Source organism: Bombina bombina, chromosome 7 (assembly GCF_027579735.1).
Source record: "Bombina bombina isolate aBomBom1 chromosome 7, aBomBom1.pri, whole genome shotgun sequence".
NCBI classification, from domain to species: domain Eukaryota; kingdom Metazoa; phylum Chordata; class Amphibia; order Anura; family Bombinatoridae; genus Bombina; species Bombina bombina.
In genome coordinates, this window is record NC_069505.1 from 4,271,424 (window position 1) to 4,297,552 (window position 26,129).

At 39.2% G+C, this 26,129-nt stretch overlaps 1 protein-coding gene across 1 annotated transcript in view; it reads left to right on the forward strand.

The window, feature by feature from the left end:
• The window catches only part of LOC128635702 (solute carrier family 22 member 6-B-like), a 149,733-nt gene extending 129,752 nt beyond the window's left edge, over positions 1-19,981 (forward strand). Inside the window, exons 8-10 of the mRNA XM_053688828.1 lie at positions 18,932-19,040; positions 19,641-19,841; positions 19,927-19,981. Of these exons, the coding sequence (XP_053544803.1) occupies positions 18,932-19,040; positions 19,641-19,841; positions 19,927-19,981 (365 nt within the window). The remainder of the gene's footprint in view (positions 1-18,931; positions 19,041-19,640; positions 19,842-19,926) is intronic.
• Positions 19,982-26,129: the final 6,148 nt, after the last annotated feature.

Sequence of the window (26,129 nt, forward strand, 5' to 3'; positions counted from 1 at the left end):
GGTCTTCAGGATGGAGCCGGTCGTCATCGGATGAAGATAGAAGATGCCGCTTGGATCAAGATGGTTGCCGGTCCGGATCGCCTCTTCTTCCCGGATAGGATGAAGACTTTGGAGCCTCTTCTGGACCTCTTCAGCCACCGGATGATGGATCGCCAGCCCCCGCTTGGGTTGGATGAAGATTTTGGAGCCAGGACGGATCGGTGATACCTGGTGAGGTGAAGACAAGGTAGGATGATCTTCAGGGGCTTAGTGTTAGGTTTATTTAAGGGGGGTTTGGGTTAGATTAGGGGTATGTGGGTGGTGGGTTGTAATGTTGGGGGGGGTATTGTATGTTTTTTTTTACAGGGAAAAGAGCTGAACTTCTTGGGGCATGCCCCGCAAAGGGCCCTGTTCAGGGCTGGTAAGGTAAAAGAGCTTTGAACTTTAGTAATTTAGAATAGGGTAGGGCATTTTTTATTTTGGGGGTCTTTGTTATTTTATTAGGGGGCTTAGAGTAGGTGTAATTAGTTTAAAATTGTTGTAATATTTTTCTTATGTTTGTAAATATTTTTTTATTTTTTGTAACTTAGTTCTTTTTATTTTTTGTACTTTAGTTAGTTTATTTCATTGTAGTTATTTGTAGATATTGTATTTAATTAATGTATTGATAGTGTAGTGTTAGGTTTAATTGTAGGTAATTATAGGTATTTTATTTAATTAATTTAATGATAGTATAGTGTTAGGTTTAATTGTAACTTAGGTTAGGATTTATTTTACAGGTAATTTTGTTATTATTTTAACTAGGTAACTATTAAATAGTTCTTAACTATTTAATAGCTATTGTACATGGTTAAAATAATTACAAAGTTGCCTGTAAAATAAATATTAATCCTAAAATAGCTATAATATAATTATAATTTATATTGTAGCTATATTAGGATTTATTTTACAGGTAAGTATTTAGCTTTAAATAGGAATCATTTATTTAATAAGAGATAATTAATTTCGTTAGATTTAAATTATATTTAACTTAGGGGGGAGTTAGTGTTAGGGTTAGACTTAGCTTTAGGGGTTAATACATTTATTAGAATAGCGGTGAGCTCCAGTCGGCAGATTAGGGGTTAATGTTTGAAGTTAGGTGTCGGCGATGTTAGGGAGGGCAGATTAGGGGTTAATACTATTTATTATAGGGTTAGTGAGGCGGATTAGGGGTTAATAACTTTATTATAATAGAGGTGCGGTCCGGTCGGCAGATTAGGGGTTAATAAGTGTAGGCAGGTGGAGGCGACGTTGTGGGGGGCAGATTAGGGGTTAATAAATATAATATAGGGGTCGGCGGTGTTAAGGACAGCAGATTAGGGGTACATATCGATAATGTAAGTAGCAGCGGTTTACGGAGCGGCAGATTAGGGGTTAAAAAAATATGCAGGGGTCAGCGATAGCGGGGGCGGCAGATTAGGGGTTAATAAGTGTAAGTGAAAAGAGGAAAAAGAATGCAGAGTCTTCAAGGTAGATGAAATAGAGTATTTATTAGGAGCAGGCTTATCGTCAGACACAGGTAAGCTCCTATCTTAATAAGTGTAAGGTTAGGGGTGTTTAGACTCGGGGTACATGTTAGAGTGTTAGGTGCAGACGTAGGAAGTGTTTCCCCATAGAAAACAATGGGGCTGCGTTAGGAGCTGAACGCGGCTTTTTTGCAGGTGTTAGTTTTTTTTCAGCTCAAACAGCCCCATTGTTTTCTATGGGGGAATCGTGCACGAGCACGTTTTTGAGGCTGGCCGCTTGCGTAAGCAACTCTGGTATCGAGAGTTGAAGCTGCGTTAAATATGCTCTACGCTCCTTTTTTGGAGCCTAACGCAGCCTTTATGTGGACTCTCAATACCAGAGTTATTTTTATGGTGCGGCCAGAAAAAAGCCGGCGTTAGCTTTTCGGGTCGTTACCGACAAAACTCTAAATCTAGCCGTAAATGTATTAACCCCTAAATCTAAGTCTAACCCTAAACCTAACCCCCCTAACTTAAATATAATTTAAATAAATCTAAATAAAATTACTATCATTAACTAAATTATTCCTATTTAAAACTAAATACTTACCTGTAAAATAAACCCTAAGCTACATACAATATAACTAATCGTTACATTGTAGCTAGCTTAGGGTTTATTTTTATTTTACAGGCAAGTTTGTATTTATTTTAACTAGGTAGAATAGTTACTAAATAGTTATTAACTATTTAATAACTACCGAGCTAGAATAAATACAAATTCACCTGTAAAATTAAACCTAACCTAAGTTACACTAACACCTAACACTACACTATAATTAAATTAATTACCTAAATTAACTACAATTAATTACAATTAAATTAAATAAACTAAAGTACGGAAAAAACCACACTAAATTACAGAAAATAATAAAATAATTACAAGTTTTTTAAACTAATTACACCTAATCTAATCCCCCTAATAAAATAAAAAGCCCCCCAAAATAAAAATAAATCCCTACCCTATACTAAATTACAAATAGCCCTTAAAAGGGCCTTTTGCGGGGCATTGCCCCAAAGTAATCAGCTCTTTTACCTGTAAAAGAAAATACAATACCCCCCCAACATTAAAACCCACCACCCACACACCCAACCCTACTCTAAAACCCACCCAATCCCCCCTTAATAAAACCGAACACTAACCCCCTGAAGATAACCCTACCTTGAGACGTCTTCACCTAACCGGGCAGAAGTGGTCCTCCAGACGGGCAGAAGTCTTCATCCTATCCGGGCAGAAGAGGTCCTCCAGACGGGCAGAAGTCTTCATCCAGCCGGCATCTTATATCTTCATCCATCCGGAGTGGAGCGGGTCCATCTTCAAGACATCCGACGCAGAGCATCCTCTTCCAACGACATCCGATGACTAAATGACGGTACCTTTAAGTGATGTCATCCAAGATGGCGTCCCTTCAATTCCGATTGGCTGATAGAATTCTATCAGCCAATCGGAATTAAGGTAGAAAAAAACCTATTGGCTGATCTAATCAGCCAATAGGATTGAGCTCGCCTTCTATTGGCTGTTCCAATCAGCCAATAGAATGCAAGCTCAATCCTATTGGCTGATTTTTTATTTTATTAGGGGGAATAGATTAGGTGTAATTAGTTTAAAAAACTTGTAATTATTTTATTATTTTCTGTAATTTAGTGGGGGGGGGGGGGTCCGTACTGAGTTTAATTATAGTGTAGTGTTAGGTGTAATTGTAACTTAGGATAGGTTTAATTTTACAGGTAAATTTGTACTTATTTTTTATTTTAGCTAGGTAGCTATTAAATAGTTAATAACTATTTAATAACTATTGTACCTAGTTAAAATAAATACAAAGTTGCCTGTAAAATAAAAATAAACCCTAAGCTAGATACAATGTAGCTATTAGTTATATTGTAGCTAGCTTAGGGTTTATTTTATAGGTAAGTATTTAGTTTTAAATAGGAATAATTTAGTTAATGATTAGGCTTTATTTAGATTTATTTAAATTATATTTAAGTTAGTGGGGTTTAGGTTTAGGGTTAGACTTAGATTTAGGGGTTAATAACTTTATTATAGTGGCGGCGACATTGGGGGCGGCAGATTAGGGGTTAATAATTTTGGGTAGGTTGCGACGACATTGGGGATGGCAGATTAGGGGTAAATAATTATAATGTAGGTATCAGCGATGTTGGGGGCGACAGATTAGGGGTTCATAAGTATAATGTAGGTGGCGGCGGTGTCCGGAGCGGCAGATTAGGGGTTAATAATATAATGCAGGTGTCGGCGATGTCGGGGGCGGCAGATTAGGGGTTAATAAGTGTAAGGTTAGGGGTGTTTAGACTCGGGGTTCATGTTAGGGTGTTAGGTGTAGACATAAAAAGTATTTCCCCAAAGGAATCAATGGGGCTGCGTTAGGAGCTGAACGCTGCTTTTTTGCAGGTGTTAGGTTTTTTTTCAGCCAGCTCAGCCCCATTGATTCCTTTGGGGAAATCGCGCACAAGCACGTTTAGCCAGCTTACCGCTACCGTAGGCAACGCTGGTATTGAGGTGAGATGCGGAGCTAAATTTTGCTCCCACTCACTATTCTGCGGATAAAGCCGGGTTTGTAATAACCTGTAATACCAGCGTTGTTTGTAGGTGAGCGGTGAGCATAAACTGCTCGTTAGCACCGAAAGCCTTACCAACCGAGTATATAGATTGTGCTGTGAGAAAAACATACATAAGGGTCTGACACAGAGTATATAGATTGTGCTGTGAGATAAACATACATAAGGGTCTGACACCGAGTATATAGATTGTGCTGTGAGATAAACATACATAAGGGTCTGACACTGAGTATATAGATTGTGCTGTGAGATAAACATACATAAGGGTCTGACACAGAGTATATACATTGTGCTGTGAGATAAACATACATAAGGGTCTGACACAGAGTATATAGATTGTGCTGTGAGATAAACATACACAAGGGACTGACACAGAGTATATAGATTGTGCTGTGAGATAAACATACATAAGGGTCTGACACAGAGTATATAGATTGTGCTGTGAGATAAACATACATAAGGGTCTGACACAGAGTATATAGATTGTGCTGTGAGAAAAACATACATAAGGGTCTGACACAGAGTATATAGATTGTGCTGTGAGATAAACATACACAAGGGTCTGACACAGAGTATATAGATTGTGCTGTGAGATAAACATACACAAGGGTCTGAAACAGAGTATATAGATTGTGCTGTGAGATAAACATACACAAGGGTCTGACACAGAGTATATAGATTGTGCTGTGAGATAAACATACATAAGGGTCTGACACCGAGTATATAGATTGTGCTGTGAGATAAACATACACAAGGGTCTGAAACAGAGTATATAGATTGTGCTGTGAGATAAACATACACAAGGGTCTGACACAGAGTATATAGATTGTGCTGTGAGATAAACATACATAAGGGTCTGACACAGAGTATATAGATTGTGCTGTGAGATAAACATACATAAGGGTCTGACACAGAGTATATAGATTGTGCTGTGAGATAAACATACACAAGGGTCTGACACAGAGTATATAGATTGTGCTGTGATATAAACATACACAAGGGTCTGACACAGAGTATATAGATTGTGCTGTGAGATAAACATACATAAGGGTCTGACACAGAGTATATAGATTGTGCTGTGAGATAAACATACACAAGGGTCTGACACAGAGTATATAGATTGTGCTGTGAGATAAACATACACAAGGGTCTGACACAGAGTATATAGATTGTGCTGTGAGATAAACATACACAAGCGTCTGACACAGAGTATATAGATTGTGCTGTGAGATAAACATACACAAGGGTCTGACACCGAGTATATAGATTGTGCTGTGAGATAAACATACACAAGGGTCTGACACAGAGTAGATAGATTGTGCTGTGAGATAAACATACATAAGGGTCTGACACAGAGTATATAGATTGTGCTGTGAGATAAACATACATAAGGGTCTGACACAGAGTATATAGATTGTGCTGTGAGATAAACATACATAAGGGTCTGACACAGAGTATATAGATTGTGCTGTGAGATAAACATACACAAGGGTCTGACACAGAGTATATAGATTGTGCTGTGAGATAAACATACATAAGGGTCTGACACAGAGTATATAGATTGTGCTGTGAGATAAACATACATAAGGGTCTGACACAGAGTATATAGATTGTGCTGTGAGATAAACATACACAACGGTCTGACACAGAGTATATAGATTGTGCTGTGAGATAAACATACATAAGGGTCTGACACAGAGTATATAGATTGTGCTGTGAGATAAACATACATAAGGGTCTGACACAGAGTGTATAGATTGTGCTGTGAGATAAACATACATAAGGGTCTGACACAGAGTATATAGATTGTGCTGTGAGATAAACATACACAAGGGTCTGACACAGAGTATATAGATTGTGCTGTGAGATAAACATACATAAGGGTCTGACACAGAGTATATAGATTGTGCTGTGAGATAAACATACACAAGGGTCTGACACAGAGAATATAGATTGTGCTGTGAGATAAACATACACAAGGGTCTGACACAGAGTATATAGTATGTGCTGTGAGATAAACATACACAAGGGTCTGACACAGAGTATATAGATTGTGCTGTGAGATAAACATACATAAGGGTCTGACACAGAGTATATAGATTGTGCTGTGAGATAAACATACACAAGGGTCTGAAACAGAGTATATAGATTGTGCTGTGAGATAAACATACATAAGGGTCTGACACAGAGTATATAGATTGTGCTGTGAGATAAACATACACAAGGGTCTAACACCGAGTATATAGATTGTGCTGTGAGATAAACATACATAAGGGTCTGACACAGAGTAGATAGATTGTGCTGTGAGATAAACATACATAAGGGTCTGACACAGAGTATATAGATTGTGCTGTGAGATAAACATACATAAGGGTCTGACACAGAGTGTATAGATTGTGCTGTGAGATAAACATACATAAGGGTCTGACACAGAGTATATAGATTGTGCTGTGAGATAAACATACACAAGGGTCTGACACAGAGTATATAGATTGTGCTGTGAGATAAACATACACAAGGGTCTGACACAGAGTATATAGATTGTGCTGTGAGATAAACATACACAAGGGTCTGACACAGAGTATATAGATTGTGCTGTGAGATAAACATACACAAGGGTCTGACGCAGAGTATATAGATTGTGCTGTGAGATAAACATACATAAGGGTCTGACACAGAGTGTATAGATTGTGCTGTGAGATAAACATACATAAGGGTCTGACACAGAGTATATAGATTGTGCTGTGAGATAAACATACACAAGGGTCTGACACAGAGTATATAGATTGTGCTGTGAGATAAACATACACAAGGGTCTGACGCAGAGTATATAGATTGTGCTGTGAGATAAACAAACATAAGGGTCTGACACAGAGTATATAGATTGTGCTGTGAGATAAACATACATAAGGGTCTGACACAGAGTGTATAGATTGTGCTGTGAGATAAACATACATAAGGGTCTGACACAGAGTATATAGATTGTGCTGTGAGATAAACATACACAAGGGTCTGACACAGAGTATATAGATTGTGCTGTGAGATAAACATACACATGGGTCTGACACAGAGTATATAGATTGTGCTGTGAGATAAACATACATAAGGGTCTGACACCGAGTATATAGATTGTGCTGTGAGATAAACATACATAAGGGTCTGATACAGAGTATATAGATTGTGCTGTGAGATAAACATACATAAGGGTCTGATACAGAGTATATAGATTGTGCTGTGAGATAAACATACATAAGGGTCTGAAACAGAGTATATAGATTGTGCTGTGAGATAAACATACACAAGGGTCTGACACAGAGTATATAGATTGTGCTGTGAGATAAACATACACATGGGTCTGACACAGAGTATATAGATTGTGCTGTGAGATAAACATACATAAGGGTCTGACACCGAGTATATAGATTGTGCTGTGAGATAAACATACATAAGGGTCTGATACAGAGTATATAGATTGTGCTGTGAGATAAACATACACAAGGGTCTGATACAGAGTATATAGATTGTGCTGTGAGATAAACATACACAAGGTTCTGACACAGAGTATATAGATTGTGCTGTGAGATAAACATACACAAGGGTCTAACACCGAGTATATAGATTGTGCTGTGAGATAAACATACATAAGGGTCTGACACAGAGTATATAGATTGTGCTGTGAGATTAACATACACAAGGGTCTGACACAGAGTATATAGATTGTGCTGTGAGATAAACATACACAAGGGTCTGACACAGAGTATATAGATTGTGCTGTGAGATAAACATACATAAGGGTCTGACACAGAGTATATAGATTGTGCTGTGAGATAAACATACATAAGGGTCTGACACAGAGTATATAGATTGTGCTGTGAGATAAACATACAGAAGGGTCTGACACAGAGTATATAGATAGTGCTGTGAGATAAACATACACAGGGGTCTGACACAGAGTATATAGATTGTGCTGTGAGATAAACATACATAAGGGTCTGACACAGAGTATATAGATTGTGCTGTGAGATAAACATACACAAGGGTCTAACACCGAGTATATAGATTGTGCTGTGAGATAAACATACATAAGGGTCTGACACAGAGTATATAGATTGTGCTGTGAGATAAACATACATAAGGGTCTGACACAGAGTATATAGATTGTGCTGTGAGATAAACATACAGAAGGGTCTGACACAGAGTATATAGATTGTGCTGTGAGATAAACATACACAAGGGTCTGACACAGAGTATATAGATTGTGCTGTGAGATAAACATACACAAGGGTCTGACACAGAGTATATAGATTGTGCTGTGAGATAAACATACATAAGGGTCTGACACAGAGTATATAGATTGTGCTGTGAGATAAACATACATAAGGGTCTGACACAGAGTATATAGATTGTGCTGTGAGATAAACATACACAAGGGTCTGACACAGAGTATATAGATTGTGCTGTGAGATAAACATACATAAGGGTCTGACACAGAGTATATAGATTGTGCTGTGAGATAAACATACACAAGGGTCTGACACAGAGTATATAGATTGTGCTGTGAGATAAACATACACAAGGGTCTGACACAGAGTATATAGATTGTGCTGTGAGATAAACATACATAAGGGTCTGACACAGAGTATATAGATTGTGCTGTGAGATAAACATACACAAGGGTCTGACACAGAGTATATAGATTGTGCTGTGAGATAAACATACACAAGGGTCTGACACAGAGTATATAGATTGTGCTGTGAGATAAACATACACAAGGGTCTGACACAGAGTATATAGATTGTGCTGTGAGATAAACATACATAAGGGTCTGACACAGAGTATATAGATTGTGCTGTGAGATAAACATACACAAGGGTCTGACACAGAGTATATAGATTGTGCTGTGAGATAAACATACATAAGGGTCTGACACAGAGTATTTAGATTGTGCTGTGAGATAAACATACATAAGGGTCTGACACAGAGTATATAGATTGTGCTGTGAGATAAACATACATAAGGGTCTGACACAGAGTATATAGATTGTGCTGTGAGATAAACATACATAAGGGTCTGACACAGAGTATATAGATTGTGCTGTGAGATAAACATACACAAGGGTCTGACACAGAGTATATAGATTGTGCTGTGAGATAAACATACACAAGGGTCTGACACAGAGTATATAGATTGTGCTGTGAGATAAACATACATAAGGGTCTGACACAGAGTATATAGATTGTGCTGTGAGATAAACATACACAAGGGTCTGACACAGAGTATATAGATTGTGCTGTGAGATAAACATACATAAGGGTCTGCAACAGAGTATATAGATTGTGCTGTGAGATAAACATACACAAGGGTCTGACACAGAGTATATAGATTGTGCTGTGAGATAAACATACACAAGGGTCTGACACAGAGTATATAGATTGTGCTGTGAGATAAACATACATAAGGGTCTGACACCGAGTATATAGATTGTGCTGTGAGATAAACATACATAAGGGTCTGACACAGAGTATATAGATTGTGCTGTGAGATAAACATACACAAGGGTCTGACACAGAGTATATAGATTGTGCTGTGAGATAAACATACATAAGGGTCTGACACAGAGTATATAGATTGTGCTGTGAGATAAACATACATAAGGGTCTGACACAGAGTATATAGATTGTGCTGTGAGATAAACATACACAAGGGTCTGACACTGAGTATATAGATTGTGCTGTGAGATAAACATACGTAAGGGTCTGACACTGAGTATATAGATTGTGCTGTGAGATAAACATACGTAAGGGTCTGACACAGAGTATATAGATTGTGCTGTGAGATAAACATACACAAGGGTCTGACACAGAGTATATAGATTGTGCTGTGAGATAAACATACATAAGGGTCTGCAACAGAGTATATAGATTGTGCTGTGAGATAAACATACACAAGGGTCTGACACAGAGTATATAGATTGTGCTGTGAGATAAACATACACAAGGGTCTGACACAGAGTATATAGATTGTGCTGTGAGATAAACATACATAAGGGTCTGACACCGAGTATATAGATTGTGCTGTGAGATAAACATACATAAGGGTCTGACACAGAGTATATAGATTGTGCTGTGAGATAAACATACACAAGGGTCTGACACAGAGTATATAGATTGTGCTGTGAGATAAACATACATAAGGGTCTGACACAGAGTATATAGATTGTGCTGTGAGATAAACATAAATAAGGGTCTGACACAGAGTGTATAGATTGTGCTGTGAGATAAACATACACAAGGGTCTGACACTGAGTATATAGATTGTGCTGTGAGATAAACATACGTAAGGGTCTGACACTGAGTATATAGATTGTGCTGTGAGATAAACATACGTAAGGGTCTGACACAGAGTATATAGATTGTGCTGTGAGATAAACATACACAAGGGTCTGACACAGAGTATATAGATTGTGCTGTGAGATAAACATACATAAGGGTCTGCAACAGAGTATATAGATTGTGCTGTGAGATAAACATACACAAGGGTCTGACACAGAGTATATAGATTGTGCTGTGAGATAAACATACACAAGGGTCTGACACAGAGTATATAGATTGTGCTGTGAGATAAACATACATAAGGGTCTGACACAGAGTATATAGATTGTGCTGTGAGATAAACATACACAAGGGTCTGACACAGAGTATATAGATTGTGCTGTGAGATAAACATACATAAGGGTCTGACACAGAGTATATAGATTGTGCTGTGAGATAAACATAAATAAGGGTCTGACACAGAGTGTATAGATTGTGCTGTGAGATAAACATACACAAGGGTCTGACACTGAGTATATAGATTGTGCTGTGAGATAAACATACGTAAGGGTCTGACACTGAGTATATAGATTGTGCTGTGAGATAAACATACGTAAGGGTCTGACACTGAGTATATAGATTGTGCTGTGAGATAAACATACACAAGAGTCTGACACAGAGTATATAGATTGTGCTGTGAGATAAACATACACAAGGGTCTGACACAGAGTATATAGATTGTGCTGTGAGATAAACATACACAAGGGTCTGACACAGAGTATATAGATTGTGCTGTGAGATAAACATACATAAGGGTCTGACACAGAGTATATAGATTGTGCTGTGAGATAAACATACATAAGGGTCTGACACAGAGTATATAGATTGTGCTGTGAGATAAACATACACAAGGGTCTGACACAGAGTATATAGTATGTGCTGTGAGATAAACATACATAAGGGTCTGACACAGAGTATATAGATTGTGCTGTGAGATAAACATACATAAGGGTCTGACACCGAGTATATAGATTGTGCTGTGAGATAAACATACACAAGGGTCTGACACAGAGTATATAGATTGTGCTGTGAGATAAACATACATAAGGGTCTGACACAGAGTATATAGATTGTGCTGTGAGATAAACATACACAAGGGTCTGACACAGAGTATATAGTATGTGCTGTGAGATAAACATACACAAGGGTCTGACACAGAGTATATAGATTGTGCTGTGAGATAAACATACATAAGGGTCTGACACAGAGTATATAGATTGTGCTGTGAGATAAACATACATAAGGGTCTGACACAGAGTATATAGATTGTGCTGTGAGATAAACATACATAAGGGTCTGACACAGAGTATATAGATTGTGCTGTGAGATAAACATACACAAGGGTCTGACACCGAGTATATAGATTGTGCTGTGAGATAAACATACACAAGGGTCTGACACAGAGTATATAGATTGTGCTGTGAGATAAACATACACAAGGGTCTGACACAGAGTATATAGATTGTGCTGTGAGATAAACATACATAAGGGTCTGACACAGAGTATATAGATTGTGCTGTGAGATAAACATACACAAGGGTCTGACACAGAGTATATAGATTGTGCTGTGAGATAAACATACACAAGGGTCTGACACAGAGTATATAGATTGTGCTGTGAGATAAACATACACAAGGGTCTGACACAGAGTATATAGATTGTGCTGTGAGATAAACATACATAAGGGTCTGACACAGAGTATATAGATTGTGCTGTGAGATAAACATACACAAGGGTCTGACACAGAGTATATAGATTGTGCTGTGAGATAAACATACACAAGGGTCTGACACAGAGTATATAGATTGTGCTGTGAGATAAACATACACAAGGGTCTGACACAGAGTATATAGATTGTGCTGTGAGATAAACATACATAAGGGTCTGACACTGAGTATATAGATTGTGCTGTGAGATAAACATACATAAGGGTCTGACACAGAGTATATAGTATGTGCTGTGAGATAAACATACACAAGGGTCTGACACAGAGTATATAGATTGTGCTGTGAGAAAAACATACATAAGGGTGTGACACAGAGTATATAGATTGTGCTGTGAGATAAACATACATAAGGGTCTGACACAGAGTATATAGATTGTGCTGTGAGATAAACATACATAAGGGTCTGACACAGAGTATATAGATTGTGCTGTGAGACAAACATACACAAGGGTCTGACACCGCATACAGCACAATCTATATACTCTGTGTCAGACCCTTGTGTATGTTTATCTCACAGCACAATCTATATACTCTGTGTCAGACCCTTCTGTATGTTTATCTCACAGCACAATCTATGTACTCTGTATCAGACCCTTGTGTATGTTTATCTCACAGCACAATCTATATACTCTGTATCAGACCCTTATGTATGTTTATCTCACAGCACAATCTATATACTCGGTCTCAGACCCTTGTGTATGTTTATCTCACAGCACAATCTATATACTCTGTGTCAGACCCTTATGTATGTTTATCTCACAGCACAATCTATATACTCTGTGTCAGACCCTTATGTATGTTTATCTCACAGCACAATCTATATACTCGGTGTCAGACCCTTGTGTATGTTTATCTCACAGCACAATCTATATACTCTGTGTCAGACCCTTGTGTATGTTTATCTCACAGCACAATCTATATACTCTGTGTCAGACCCTTATGTATGTTTATCTCACAGCACAATCTATATACTCTGTGTCAGGCCCTTGTGTATGTTTATCTCACAGCACAATCTATATACTCTGTGTCAGACCCTTGTGTATGTTTATCTCACAGCACAATCTATATACTCTGTGTCAGACCCTTATGTATGTTTATCTCACAGCACAATCTATATACTCTGTGTCAGACCCTTATGTATGTTTATCTCACAGCACAATCTATATACTCTGTGTCAGACCCTTGTGTATGTTTATCTCACAGCACAATCTATATACTCTGTGTCAGACCATGTGTATGTTTATCTCACAGCACAATCTATATACTCTGTGTCAGACCCTTATGTATGTTAATCTCACAGCACAATCTATATACTCTGTGTCAGACCCTTATGTATGTTTATCTCACAGCACAATCTATATACTCTGCGTCAGACCCTTGTGTATGTTTATCTCACAGCACAATCTATATACTCTGCGTCAGACCATTGTGTATGTTTATCTCACAGCACAATCTATATACTCTGTGTCAGACCCTTATGTATGTTTATCTCACAGCACAATCTATATACTCTGTGTCAGACCCTTATGTATGTTTATCTCACAGCACAATCTATATACTCTGTGTCAGACCCTTGTGTATGTTTATCTCACAGCACAATCTATATACTCTGTGTCAGACCCTTGTGTATGTTTATCTCACAGCACAATCTATATACTCTGTGTCAGACCCTTGTGTATGTTTATCTCACAGCACAATCTATATTCTCTGTATCAGACCCTTGTGTATGTTAATCTCACAGCACAATCTATATACTCGGTGTTAGACCCTTATGTATGTTTATCTCACAGCACAATCTATATACTCTGTGTCAGACCCTTGTGTATGTTTATCTCACAGCACAATCTATATTCTCTGTATCAGACCCTTGTGTATGTTTATCTCACAGCACAATCTATATACTCTGTATCAGACCCTTGTGTATGTTTATCTCACAGCACAATCTATATACTCTGTGTCAGACCCATGTGTATGTTTATCTCACAGCACAATCTATATACTCTGTGTCAGACACTTATGTATGTTTATCTCACAGCACAATCTATATACTCTGCGTCAGACCCTTGTGTATGTTTATCTCACAGCACAATCTATATACTCTGTGTCAGACCCTTGTGTATGTTTATCTCACAGCACAATCTATATACTCGGTGTTAGACCCTTGTGTATGTTTATCTCACAGCACAATCTATATACTCGGTGTTAGACCCTTGTGTATGTTTATCTCACAGCACAATCTATATACTCTGTGTCAGACCCTTGTGTATGTTTATCTCACAGCACAATCTATATACTCTGTGTCAGACCCTTATGTATGTTTATCTCACAGCACAATCTATATACTCTGTGTCAGACCCTTATGTATGTTTATCTCACAGCACAATCTATATACTCTGTGTCAGACCCTTGTGTATGTTTATCTCACAGCACAATCTATATACTCGGTGTCAGACCCTTATGTATGTTTATCTCACAGCACAATCTATATACTCTGTGTCAGACCCTTGTGTATGTTTATCTCACAGCACATACTATATACTCTGTGTCAGACCCTTATGTATGTTTATCTCACAGCACAATCTATATACTCTGTGTCAGACCCTTATGTATGTTTATCTCACAGCACAATCTATATACTCTGTGTTAGACCCTTGTGTATGTTTATCTCACAGCACAATCTATATACTCTGTTTCAGACCCTTGTGTATGTTTATCTCACAGCACAATCTATATACTCTGTGTCAGACCCTTGTGTATGTTTATCTCACAGCACAATCTATATACTCTGTGTCAGACCCTTGTGTATGTTTATCTCACAGCACAATCTATATACTCTGTGTCAGACCCTTGTGTATGTTTATCTCACAGCACAATCTATATACTCTGTGTCAGACCCTTGTGTATGTTTATCTCACAGCACAATCTATATACTCGGTGTCAGACCCTTATGTATGTTTATCTCACAGCACAATCTATATACTCTGTGTCAGACCCTTGTGTATGTTTATCTCACAGCACATACTATATACTCTGTGTCAGACCCTTATGTATGTTTATCTCACAGCACAATCTATATACTCTGTGTCAGACCCTTATGTATGTTTATCTCACATCACAATCTATATACTCTGTGTTAGACCCTTGTGTATGTTTATCTCACAGCACAATCTATATACTCTGTTTCAGACCCTTGTGTATGTTTATCTCACAGCACAATCTATATACTCTGGGTCAGACCCTTGTGTATGTTTATCTCACAGCACAATCTATATACTCTGTGTCAGACCCTTGTGTATGTTTATCTCACAGCACAATCTATATACTCTGTGTCAGACCCTTGTGTATGTTTATCTCACAGCACAATCTATATACTCTGTGTCAGACCCTTATGTATGTTTATCTCACAGCACAATCTATATACTCTGTGTCAGACCCTTGTGAATGTTTATCTCACAGCACATACTATATACTCTGTGTCAGACCCTTATGTATGTTTATCTCACAGCACAATCTATATACTCTGTGTCAGACCCTTATGTATGTTTATCTCACAGCACAATCTATATACTCTGTGTCAGACCCTTATGTATGTTTATCTCACAGCACAATCTATATACTCTGTGTCAGACCCTTGTGTATGTTTATCTCACAGCACAATCTATATACTCTGTGTCAGACCCTTATGTATGTTTATGTCACAGCACAATCTATATACTCTGTGTCAGACCCTTATGTATGTTTATCTCACAGCACAATCTATATACTCTGTGTCAGAGAGATGAGAGATGCATTTTAGGTGCAGCAAATCATAGCCTAGAGGGAAGTTTTACAAAAAAGTATTTTTGCCTGGTTCTTCTACTTTGGTGGACAATGTAAAGATGTATAACCCTTAGCGCTAAAGGCCAGAGAGAACATTTAGTTCATGGATAAATAATGAATATTGTATATTCATTAAATGGCATTAAAAAAGCATTAGCCTTAAAAAACAAAGAAATAAGCTCATATACAACTTCTTCAGGGACGTCTCACCTTGAAGGTCACACACTACGGTCAGTGACAATATGAATTTCAGACAGCTGTATATGTAGATAGTATCCAAACACAGTACCTAATTTGTTTATACAGACCACGTATTCCAGTTACATCACACCAAAACACGACAACAGTTTGATGGTCAACCCATGCTGTAAATATTTATGACAACGCTTTCTATATGTCCCACAATTTTCCAGTTGCCATCTGAGACTATGAGGCTTAAACATAGTGACACTGACTTGTAGGAAGAGTCACAGGTGTTCTGTGAGATGTATTATTACAGGCAGGGATGGAGTAATAGGTGTTCAAAGGGTCGGACCAGTGTGTCATGAGCAGGATGTTTGTGCCATAGATGGGACCAGTTTTTCAAGGGCAGGATGGATGTGCCATAGATTGGACCAGTGTGTCATGGGCAGGATGTTTGTGTGATAGATCGGACCAGTGTCTCATGGGAAGGATGGATGTGCCATGGATGGGACCAGTGTGTCAAAGGCCGGATCGATGTGCCATGGATGGGACCAGTGTGTCATAGGCAGGATGGATGTGTCATGGATGGGTCCCGTATGTTAAGGGCAGGATGGGACCAGTTTTTCAAGGGCAGGATGGATGTGTCATAGATTGGAACAGTGTGTCATGGGCAGGATGTTTGTGCCATAGATGGGACCAGTGTGCCAAAGGCAGGATGGATGTGCCATAGCTGGGACCAGTGTGTCATGGGAAGGATGGATGTGCCATGGATGGGACCAGTGTGTCATGGATAGGACCAGTGTGTCAAGGGCAGGATGTTTGTGCCAAAGATGGGACCAGTGTGTCATGGATGGGACCAGTGTGTCAAGGGCAGGATGTTTGTGCCAAAGATGGGACCAGTGTGTCATGGATGGGACCAGTGTGTCAAGGGCAGGATGTTTGTGCCGTAGATGGAACAAGTGTATCATAGGCAGGATGTGTGTTCAATGGATGTGACCAGTGTGTCAAGGGCAGGATGGATGTGTCATGGATGGGACCAGTGTGTCATAAGCAGGATGGGTGTGCCATAGGTGGGACCAGTGTGTCATGGGCAGGATGTGTGTGCCATAGATGGAACTAGTGTTTCATTGGCAGGAAATGTGTGCCATGGATAGGACCAGTGTATCAGGAGCAGGATGTGTGTGCTATGGATAGGACCAGTGTGTTATGGGCAGGATGTGTGTCATGGATGGGATCAGTGTGTCATGGGCAGGATGGATGTGTCATGGATGGGACCAGTGTGTCATAAGCAGGATGGATGTGCCATAGGTGGGACCAGTGTGTCATGGGCAGGATGTGTGTGCCATAGATGGAACTAGTGTTTCATTGGCAGGAAATGTGTGCCATGGATAGGACCAGTGTATCAGGAGCAGGATGTGTGTGCTATGGATAGGACCAGTGTGTTATGGGCAGGATGTGTGCCATGGATAGGACCAGTGTGTCATGGGCAGGATGTGTGTGCCATGGATAGTACCAGTGTGTCATGGGAAGGATGTGTGTGCCATAGATAGGGCCAGTGTGTCATGGGCAGGATGGGTGTACCATGGATGGGGCCAGTGTGTCATGGGCAGGATGTGTGTGCCATGGATAAGACCATTGTGTCATGAGCAGGATGGGTGTGCCATTGATGGGACCAGTGTGTCAAGGGCAGGATGTGTGTGCCATGGATGGGACCAGTGTGTCAAGGGTAGGATGGATGTGCCATGGATGGGACCAGTGTGTCAAGGGTAGGATGTGTGTGCCATGGATGGGACCAGTGTGTCAAGGGCAGGATGGATGTGCCATGGATGGGACCAGTGTGTCAAGGGCAGGATGGATGTGCCACTGATGGGACCAGTGTGTCATGGACAACATGTTTGTGCCATAGATGGGACCAGTGTTTCATTGGCAGGATGTGTGTGCCATGGATAGGACCAGTGTGTCATGGACAGGATGGATGTGTGATGGATGGGACCAGTGTGTCATAGGCAAGATGGATGTGTCATGGATGGGTCCCGTATGTTAAGGGCAGGATGTGTGTACTATGCATAGGACCAGTGTGTCATGGGCAGGATGGATGTGCCATGGATAGGACCAGTGTGTCATGAGTAGGATGGATGTGCCATGGATAGGACCAGTGTGTCATGAGTAGGATGGAGGTGCCATGGATAGGACCAGTGTGTCATGAGTAGGATGGATGTGCCATGGATAGGACCAGTGTGTCATGAGTAGGATGGATGTGCCATGGATAGGACCAGTGTGTCATGAGTAGGATGGATGTGCCATGGATAGGACCAGTGTGTCATGAGTAGGATGGATGTGCCATGGATAGGACCAGTGTGTCATGAGTAGGATGGATGTGCCATGGATAGGACCAGTGTGTCATGAGTAGGATGGATGTGTCATGGATAGGACCAGTGTGTCATGAGTAGGATGGATGTGCCATGGATAGGACCAGTGTGTCATGAGTAGGATGGGTATGCAATTGGTGTGACCACTGTGTCATTGTAAGGATGAGTGTGCCATGGATGTTACCAGTGGCACATACATCCTGCCCATGACACACTGGCCCCATTCATAGCACACCCATCCTGCTTGTTACACACCAATGTAGAAAGTTTGATACATTTTTAGAGTTATTTATGCACAAGGTTTAGCGCACAACTTGTAATCTAGGTCATAGATAAGTGTTTGTTTGTTTGTTTGTTTTTTTGTCTTAGACTTTCCAACATGGAGGATTGTGGTGATTGTGTTTGGAAAAGGATGTCTGGCTGCATCGTTTAACTGTGTGTATTTGTACACAGGGGAAATATACCCAACTGTAATCAGGTAAGGATCATTTATATATCGTCAGATTAATGTAAAGCTCCCATGTGTTGCAATATAAGCCCCTATATAAAAGCATTCTATTTAATATATAAAGTATAATACTACATTTCATGGCTGTAAATCAATAACTAGATATGTTGTGGGTAACAGAAGATGGAGGTCTGGATGAGAAATTGTACTAATGTTCTGTTTTCAAAGAAAGTTTAGCTAAAAAATGAGTTGCCTGCCTGTATACTACATATTGACTACCCCACCACTTTCCTCCCTCCCTATCATCCCACCCACCCCCACTTGGTGTACTTTTATAGATAAGCTGAGATTTATTTTATATTTAGGCTTCCTCTGTCCTTTCATTTCACAAATCCAAGCTGTACTACTTAACTTAACAACAAGGGCACTATGGATGTGCAAAACAACCCCCTAATATATAACTTTTCACCCAATAAGCTAGTTGGACTGAGGGCGAAGATGAAAATTGATCCTCCCTGACCCTATCCTTCATACTTAGCCACATTCCAAATGATCAAGCCACACCCTACCTTTGTAACACTCCCGTATCGAGCGAGGAATAAACCTTGTTAACTCTTCACCTATTTACAGACAGTCAGGTATGGGACTAGGGACCATGATGGCACGACTGGGCGGCATTATCGCTCCTATTACTCTGATGACAGCTGATTATTACCATCACCTCCCGCTCATTATTTATGGGTGTTGTCCTATCATTTCGGGCATTGCCGCCTGCTTCCTACCAGAGACACTTGGTGTTCCCCTTCCAGAAACTATTGAGGAGGTGGAGAGGTCTGTAGTACTCAGTATATGTCTGTTTATTTCTAGCCCTGCCATCACTGGCTGTTGTATATGATTTATATGCTTTATCTTGCAGGCCTCATCAAGAAGAAGCAAATGAGAAGCTGTCTTTAAAAGCGATGAAAGAATAACATGTATCCCCCCCACCCCCCGCACAGTATTTTGTTCTGCATTCTCTAACTCATGACATTATATAGATGGTAGGATAAGTGCACTCACACTAACTGGATTCAAATGCCAGGGTGCTAAGAAGCAAATAGATATTAGATGTGGAACAAACACTCACTGGTCTTGAGACATATTCCAACTTTAGTTTATTTCCAGTGACGTTTCGGGGTGTTCACCCCTTCATCAGACCAACAATAGTGAACAAAGTGACAAACAACGTAAAGGCTTAGGCCCCTCCCACTACCAGAGAAACCGCCAAGAGGTTACCCTGACAACATACACCCACAATAATACTAAAAACATAATATCAACCCACAACATACCAAATAGATATAGACATAAGGGAATCAATATCCCCACAGTGTATTATACAAGAATGCACGTAATCCATCCTCAGTGCTGAGACATAAATGTTAGTCTGTCATAAAAACTGTACGATTGGCAGCTAAGTGTCTCTAAATGTTTCTTTATATTACTCAATAGGCAACACTGGTAGCGTAACTACGTAGTCTAATCATACCTATACATACTATGGAGTCAATCTTATATACAGAGAGGGTAATAAAGAGAACGCAGCATATTACTTACAGCTAGATTACGAGTTGTGCGTTTGTCTTTTAATTCTGAAAAAATGGCCATTTCAGCGTTAAAACAGCAACGCAGCCATTACGAGTCTTGTTGGTATAGCCGTACCGCAAGGCTTTAAGCCTGTAACGTAACGTCAGTACCGCACTCGTAAAAATTATTTTTTTCCATAGCACAGCCATTACGAGTTTTGCTTTGCACACCCTATAGCGGCAAGATCCGTACTGCCATCTGAGAGCAGTAGTTATGAGTTTTACGCAACAAATCTGTTACATAAAACTCATAACTAAAGTGTTAAAAAGTACACTAACACCCATAAACTACCTATTAACCCCTAAACCGAGGTCCACCCACAGAGAAAACACTATAATAAAGTTATTAACCTCTAATCTGTCGCTTCCGACATCGCCGCCATTAATAAAATTTATTAACCCCTATTCTGCTGCTCCCCGACAACGTCACCACTATAATAATGTTATTAACCCCTAAACCACCACCACCCACATCGCAAACACTATTTAAATATTATTAACCCCTAATCTGCCGTCCACCCACATCACCCCCACTATACTAAACTTATTAAGCCCTACACCGCCGCCACTATAATAACCCTATTAACCCCTAAACCGTAAGCCCCCCACAACGAAATATACTAAATTAAACTATTAACCCCTAAACCAAATGCCCCCCACATTGCAATAAACTAATTTAAACTATTAACCCCTTAACCGAACACCCCCTAACTTTATATTAAAATTACAATTTCCCTATCTTAAATTAAATCTTATCTGTCAAATTAAAAAAACTAACGGCTAGATTTAGAGTTTTGCAGCCAAAGGGGTGCGTTAGCTACGCATGTTTTTTCCCCCCCGCACCTTTTAAATAACGCTGGTATTGAGAGTTCTCTGAAGGGTCCAAAAAGGGAGCATACAGGCATATTTACCGCCACTTCAACTCTCAATACCAGCGTTGCTTACGGTAGCGGTAAGCTAGGAAAATGTGCTTGTGCACGATTCCCCCATAGGAAACAATGGGGCAGTTTGAGATAAAAAAAAAACCTAATACCTGCAAAAAAGCAGCGTTAAGCTCCCAATGCAGCCCCATTGTTTCCTATGGGGAAACACTTTCTAAGTCTGCACCTAACACCATAACATGAACCCCGAGTCTAAACACCCCTAACCTTACACTTATTAACCCTTAATCTGCCGCCCCCTCTATCGCTGACACCTGCATAATACTATTAACCCCTAATCTGCCGCTCCGGACACCGCCGCAACCTACATTATACTTATGTACCCCTAATCTGCTGCCCACAAAACCGCCGACCCATATAGTATATTTATTAACCCTAATCTGCCCCCCCAACGTCGCCGCTACCTTACATACACTTATTAACCCCTAATCTGCCGACCGGACCTCGCCACCACTATAATAAATGTATTAACCCCTAAACCGCCGCACTCCCGCCTCAAAAAACCTATAATAAATAGTATTAACCCCTAATCTGCCCTCCCTAACATCGCCGACATCTGACTTCAAGTATTAACCCCTAATCTGCCGACCGGACCTCGCCGCTACTCTAATAAACATATTAACCCCTAAAGCTAAGTCTAACCCTAACCCTAACACCCCCCTAAATTAAATATAATTTTAATCTAACGAAATAAATTAAATATTATTAACTAAAGTATTCCTATTTAAAGCTAAATACTTACCTGTGAAATAAACTACAAGTACCTACAATTAAATAATTATTAATAAGATTCAAGTTCAATCGGATGGGCTGATCCAATCAGCCAATCAGATTAAACTTGCATTCTGATCGGAACAGCCAATAGAATGCAAGCTCAATCTGATTGGATCAGCCAATCCAATTGAACTTGAATCTGATTGGCTGATTCAATCAGCCAATAAGATTTTCCTACCTTAATTCCGATTGGCTGATAGAATACTATCAGCCAATAGGAATTTGAGGGACGCCATCTTGGATGACGTCACTTAAAGGAACCTTCATTCGTCGGTAGTCGTCGGTAGAAGAAGATGTTCTGCGCCGGAGGTCTTGAAGATGGAGCCGCTCCTCGTCGGATGGATGAAGATAGAAGATGCCGCTTGGATGAAGATGTCTGCCGGTCCAGATGTCCTCTTCTGCCCGAATAGGATGAAGACTTCTGCCGCTCCAGATGTCTTCTTTTGTTCCATCGCTGCTCGGCTGAGTTAAGACGACTCAAGGTAGGGAGATCTTCAGGGGGTAGTGTTAGGTTTATTTAAGGAGGGTTGGGTTAGAGTAGGGGTATGTGGGTGGTGGGTTGTAATGTTGGGGGTGGTATTGTGTGTTTTTTACAGTCAAAAGAATTCTTGTAATCTTTTTTTATTTTTTGTAATTTAGTGTTTGTTTGTTTTTGTAATTTAGTTTAGTTTATTTAATTGTAGGTAATTGTAGGCAATGTATTTAATTCATTTATTGATAGTCTAGTGTTAGGTTTAATTGTAGGTAATTGTAGGTATTTTATTTAATTAATTTATTGATAGTGTAGTGTTAGGTTTAATTGTAGGTAATTGTAGGTATTTTATTTAATTAATTTATTGATAGTGTAGTGTTAGGTTTAATTGTAACTTAGGTTAGGATTTATTTTACAGGTAATTTTGTAATTATTTTAACTAGGTAACTATTAAATAGTTATTAACTATTTAATAGCTATTGTACCTGGTTAAAATAAATACAAAGTTGCCTGTAAAATAAATATAAATCCTAAAATAGCTACAATATAATTATTCATTATATTGTAGCTATATTAGGGTTTATTTTACAGGTAAGTATTTAGCTTTAAATAGGAATACTTTAGTTAATAATATTTAATTAATTTCGTTAGATTAAAATTATATTTAACTTAGGGGGGTGTTAGGGTTAGGGTTAGACTTAGCTTTAGGGGTTAATACATTTATTAGAGTAGCGGCTAGGTCCGGTCGGCAGATTAGGGGTTAATACTTGAAGTTAGGTGTCGGCGATGTTAGGGAGGGCAGATTAGGGGTTAATACTATTTATTATAGGGTTTGTGAGACAGGAGTGAGGCGGTTTAGGGGTTAATACATTTATTAGAGTAGTGGCGAGGTCCGGTCGGCAGATTAGGGGTTAATAAGTGTAGGTAAGGTCGCGGCGATGTTGGGGGGGGGGCATATTAGGGGTTAATAAATATTATGTAGGTGTCAGCGATGTTAGGGGCAGCAGATTAGGGGTACATAGGGATAATGTAGGTGGCGGTGGTGTGCGTTCAGCAGATTAGGGGTTAAAAATTTTATTATAGTGGTGGCGATGTGGGGGGACCTCTGTTTAGGGGTGCATAGGTAGTTTATGGGTGTTAGTGTACTTTATAAACCGGCGTTAGCCCAGAAAGCTCTTAACTACTGACTTTTTTCTGCGGCTGGAGTCTTGTCGGTAGAGGGTCTAATGCTCACTTCAGCCAAGACTCTAAATACCAGCGTTAGAAAGATCCCATTGAAAAGATAGGATACGCAAATGGCGTAAGGGGATCTGCGGTATGGAAAAGTCGCGGCTTGGAAGTGAGCGTTAGACCCTTTCCTGACTGACTCTAAATACCAGCGGGCGGTAAAAAGCAGCGTTAGGACCCCTTAACGCTGCTTTTGACGGCTAACGCAGAACTCTAAATCTAGGCGTAAGTTTAAAATAACAATTAAACTAAAATTAAACTAACTACCAATTAAAGAAAACTAAAATACACGTTAAAAGAATCCTAACACTACTATAAAAATGATAAAGTATCTAATTACAAAAAATAAAATAAATACTAAATTATGAAAATAAACAAAATGATCAAAAATAAAAAGAATTACACCTAATCTAATAGCCCTATAAAAAAACCTAGCCTTTTGTAGGGCATTGCCCTAAGTTACTTAAACAGCTCTTTTACCTGTAAAAAAAATACAAATTACCAACAGTAAAACCCACTACCCAACCAACCCCCCAAAATAAAAAAAAACCTAACCAACAAAAATGAAAAGGGCATTTAGCTCTTTTATGAAAAGCCCAAACCCTTAAAGTTGCTGAAGTCCCTCTTGAAGGATCTTCATCCAGACGGCATCTTCTATCTTCATCCGGATGTCTTCAGGATGGACCCACTCCGCACCGCCGGGATGAAGATGGAGCCGCCGGGTGAAGATCCTTCAAGCGGGACATCAGCAACTGTGAGTACCTAAAGAGGGGTTAGTGTTAGATTTTTTTAAAGGTTTTTTTGGGTGTTTTTTTTTTTTATTAGGGGTTGGGCATTTCATAAAAGAGCTAAATGCCCTGCAAAAGGTCCTTTTAAGAGCCCTTGGTAGTTTATTATAGATTAGGGTTTTTTTTTGTTTTTGTTTGTTTGTTTTTAAAGGGTATTAGAATAGGAATATTTTTTATTGTTTTGGATAACTTTTATATTTTTTGTAATTTTAGTGTTTTTAGTTTTTTTTAAGGTTAGGTGTTCGTGTAACTTAGGTTAGGTTTTATTTTACAGGTACTTTTGTATTTATTTTAGCTAGGTAGTTATTAAATAGTTAATAACTATTTAGTAACTATTCTACCTAGTTAAAATAAATACAAACTTGCCTCTAAAATAAAAATAAACCCTAAGATAGCTACAATGTAACTATTAGTTATATTGTATCTAGCTTAGGGTTTATTTCACAGATAAGTATTTAGTCTTAAAGGGACAGTCTACACCAGAATTTTTATTGTTATAAAAGATAGATAATCCCTTTATTGCCCATTCCCCAGTTTTGCATAACTAACACAGTTATAATAATATACTTTTAACCTCTGTGATTATCTTGTATCTGAGCCTCTGCAAACTGCCCCTTTATTTCAGTTCTTTTGACAGACTTGCAGCTTAGCCAATCAGTGCCTGCTCCCAGATAACTTCACGTGCACGAGCACAGTGTTATCTATATGAAATACATGAACTAACACCCTCTAGTGGTGAAAAACTGTTAAAATGCAATCTGAAAAGAGGTGGCCTTCAAGGTCTAAGAAATTAGCATATGAACCTCCTAGGTTAAGTTTTCAACTAAGAATACCAAGAGAACAAAGCAAAATTGGTGATAAAAGTAAAGTGGAAAATTGTTTAAAATTACATGCTCTATCTGAATCATGAAAGTTTATTTTGGCCTAGACTGTCCCTTTAAATAGGAATAATTTTGTTAATAATTGTAAACTTAATTTAGCTCTATTTTAATTATGTTAAAGTTAGGGGGTGTTACGGTTACATTTAGGGGTTAATATAGTTTAATTTAGGTTGTTGCGATGTGGGGGCTGGCGGTTTAGGGCTTAATAGGTTTATTTAGTGGTAGTGATGTGGGAGGCCAGAGGTTTAGGGGTTAATAACTTTATTTAGTGGCGGCGATGTCGGGGAGCGGCGGAAAAGGGGTTAATAAATTTATTATAGTGTGGGCGATGTTGGGGTGCAGGGGAATAGGGGTTAATAACTTTAGTTTAGTGGTGGTGATACCGGGAGTGGCACATTAGGGGTTAATAAA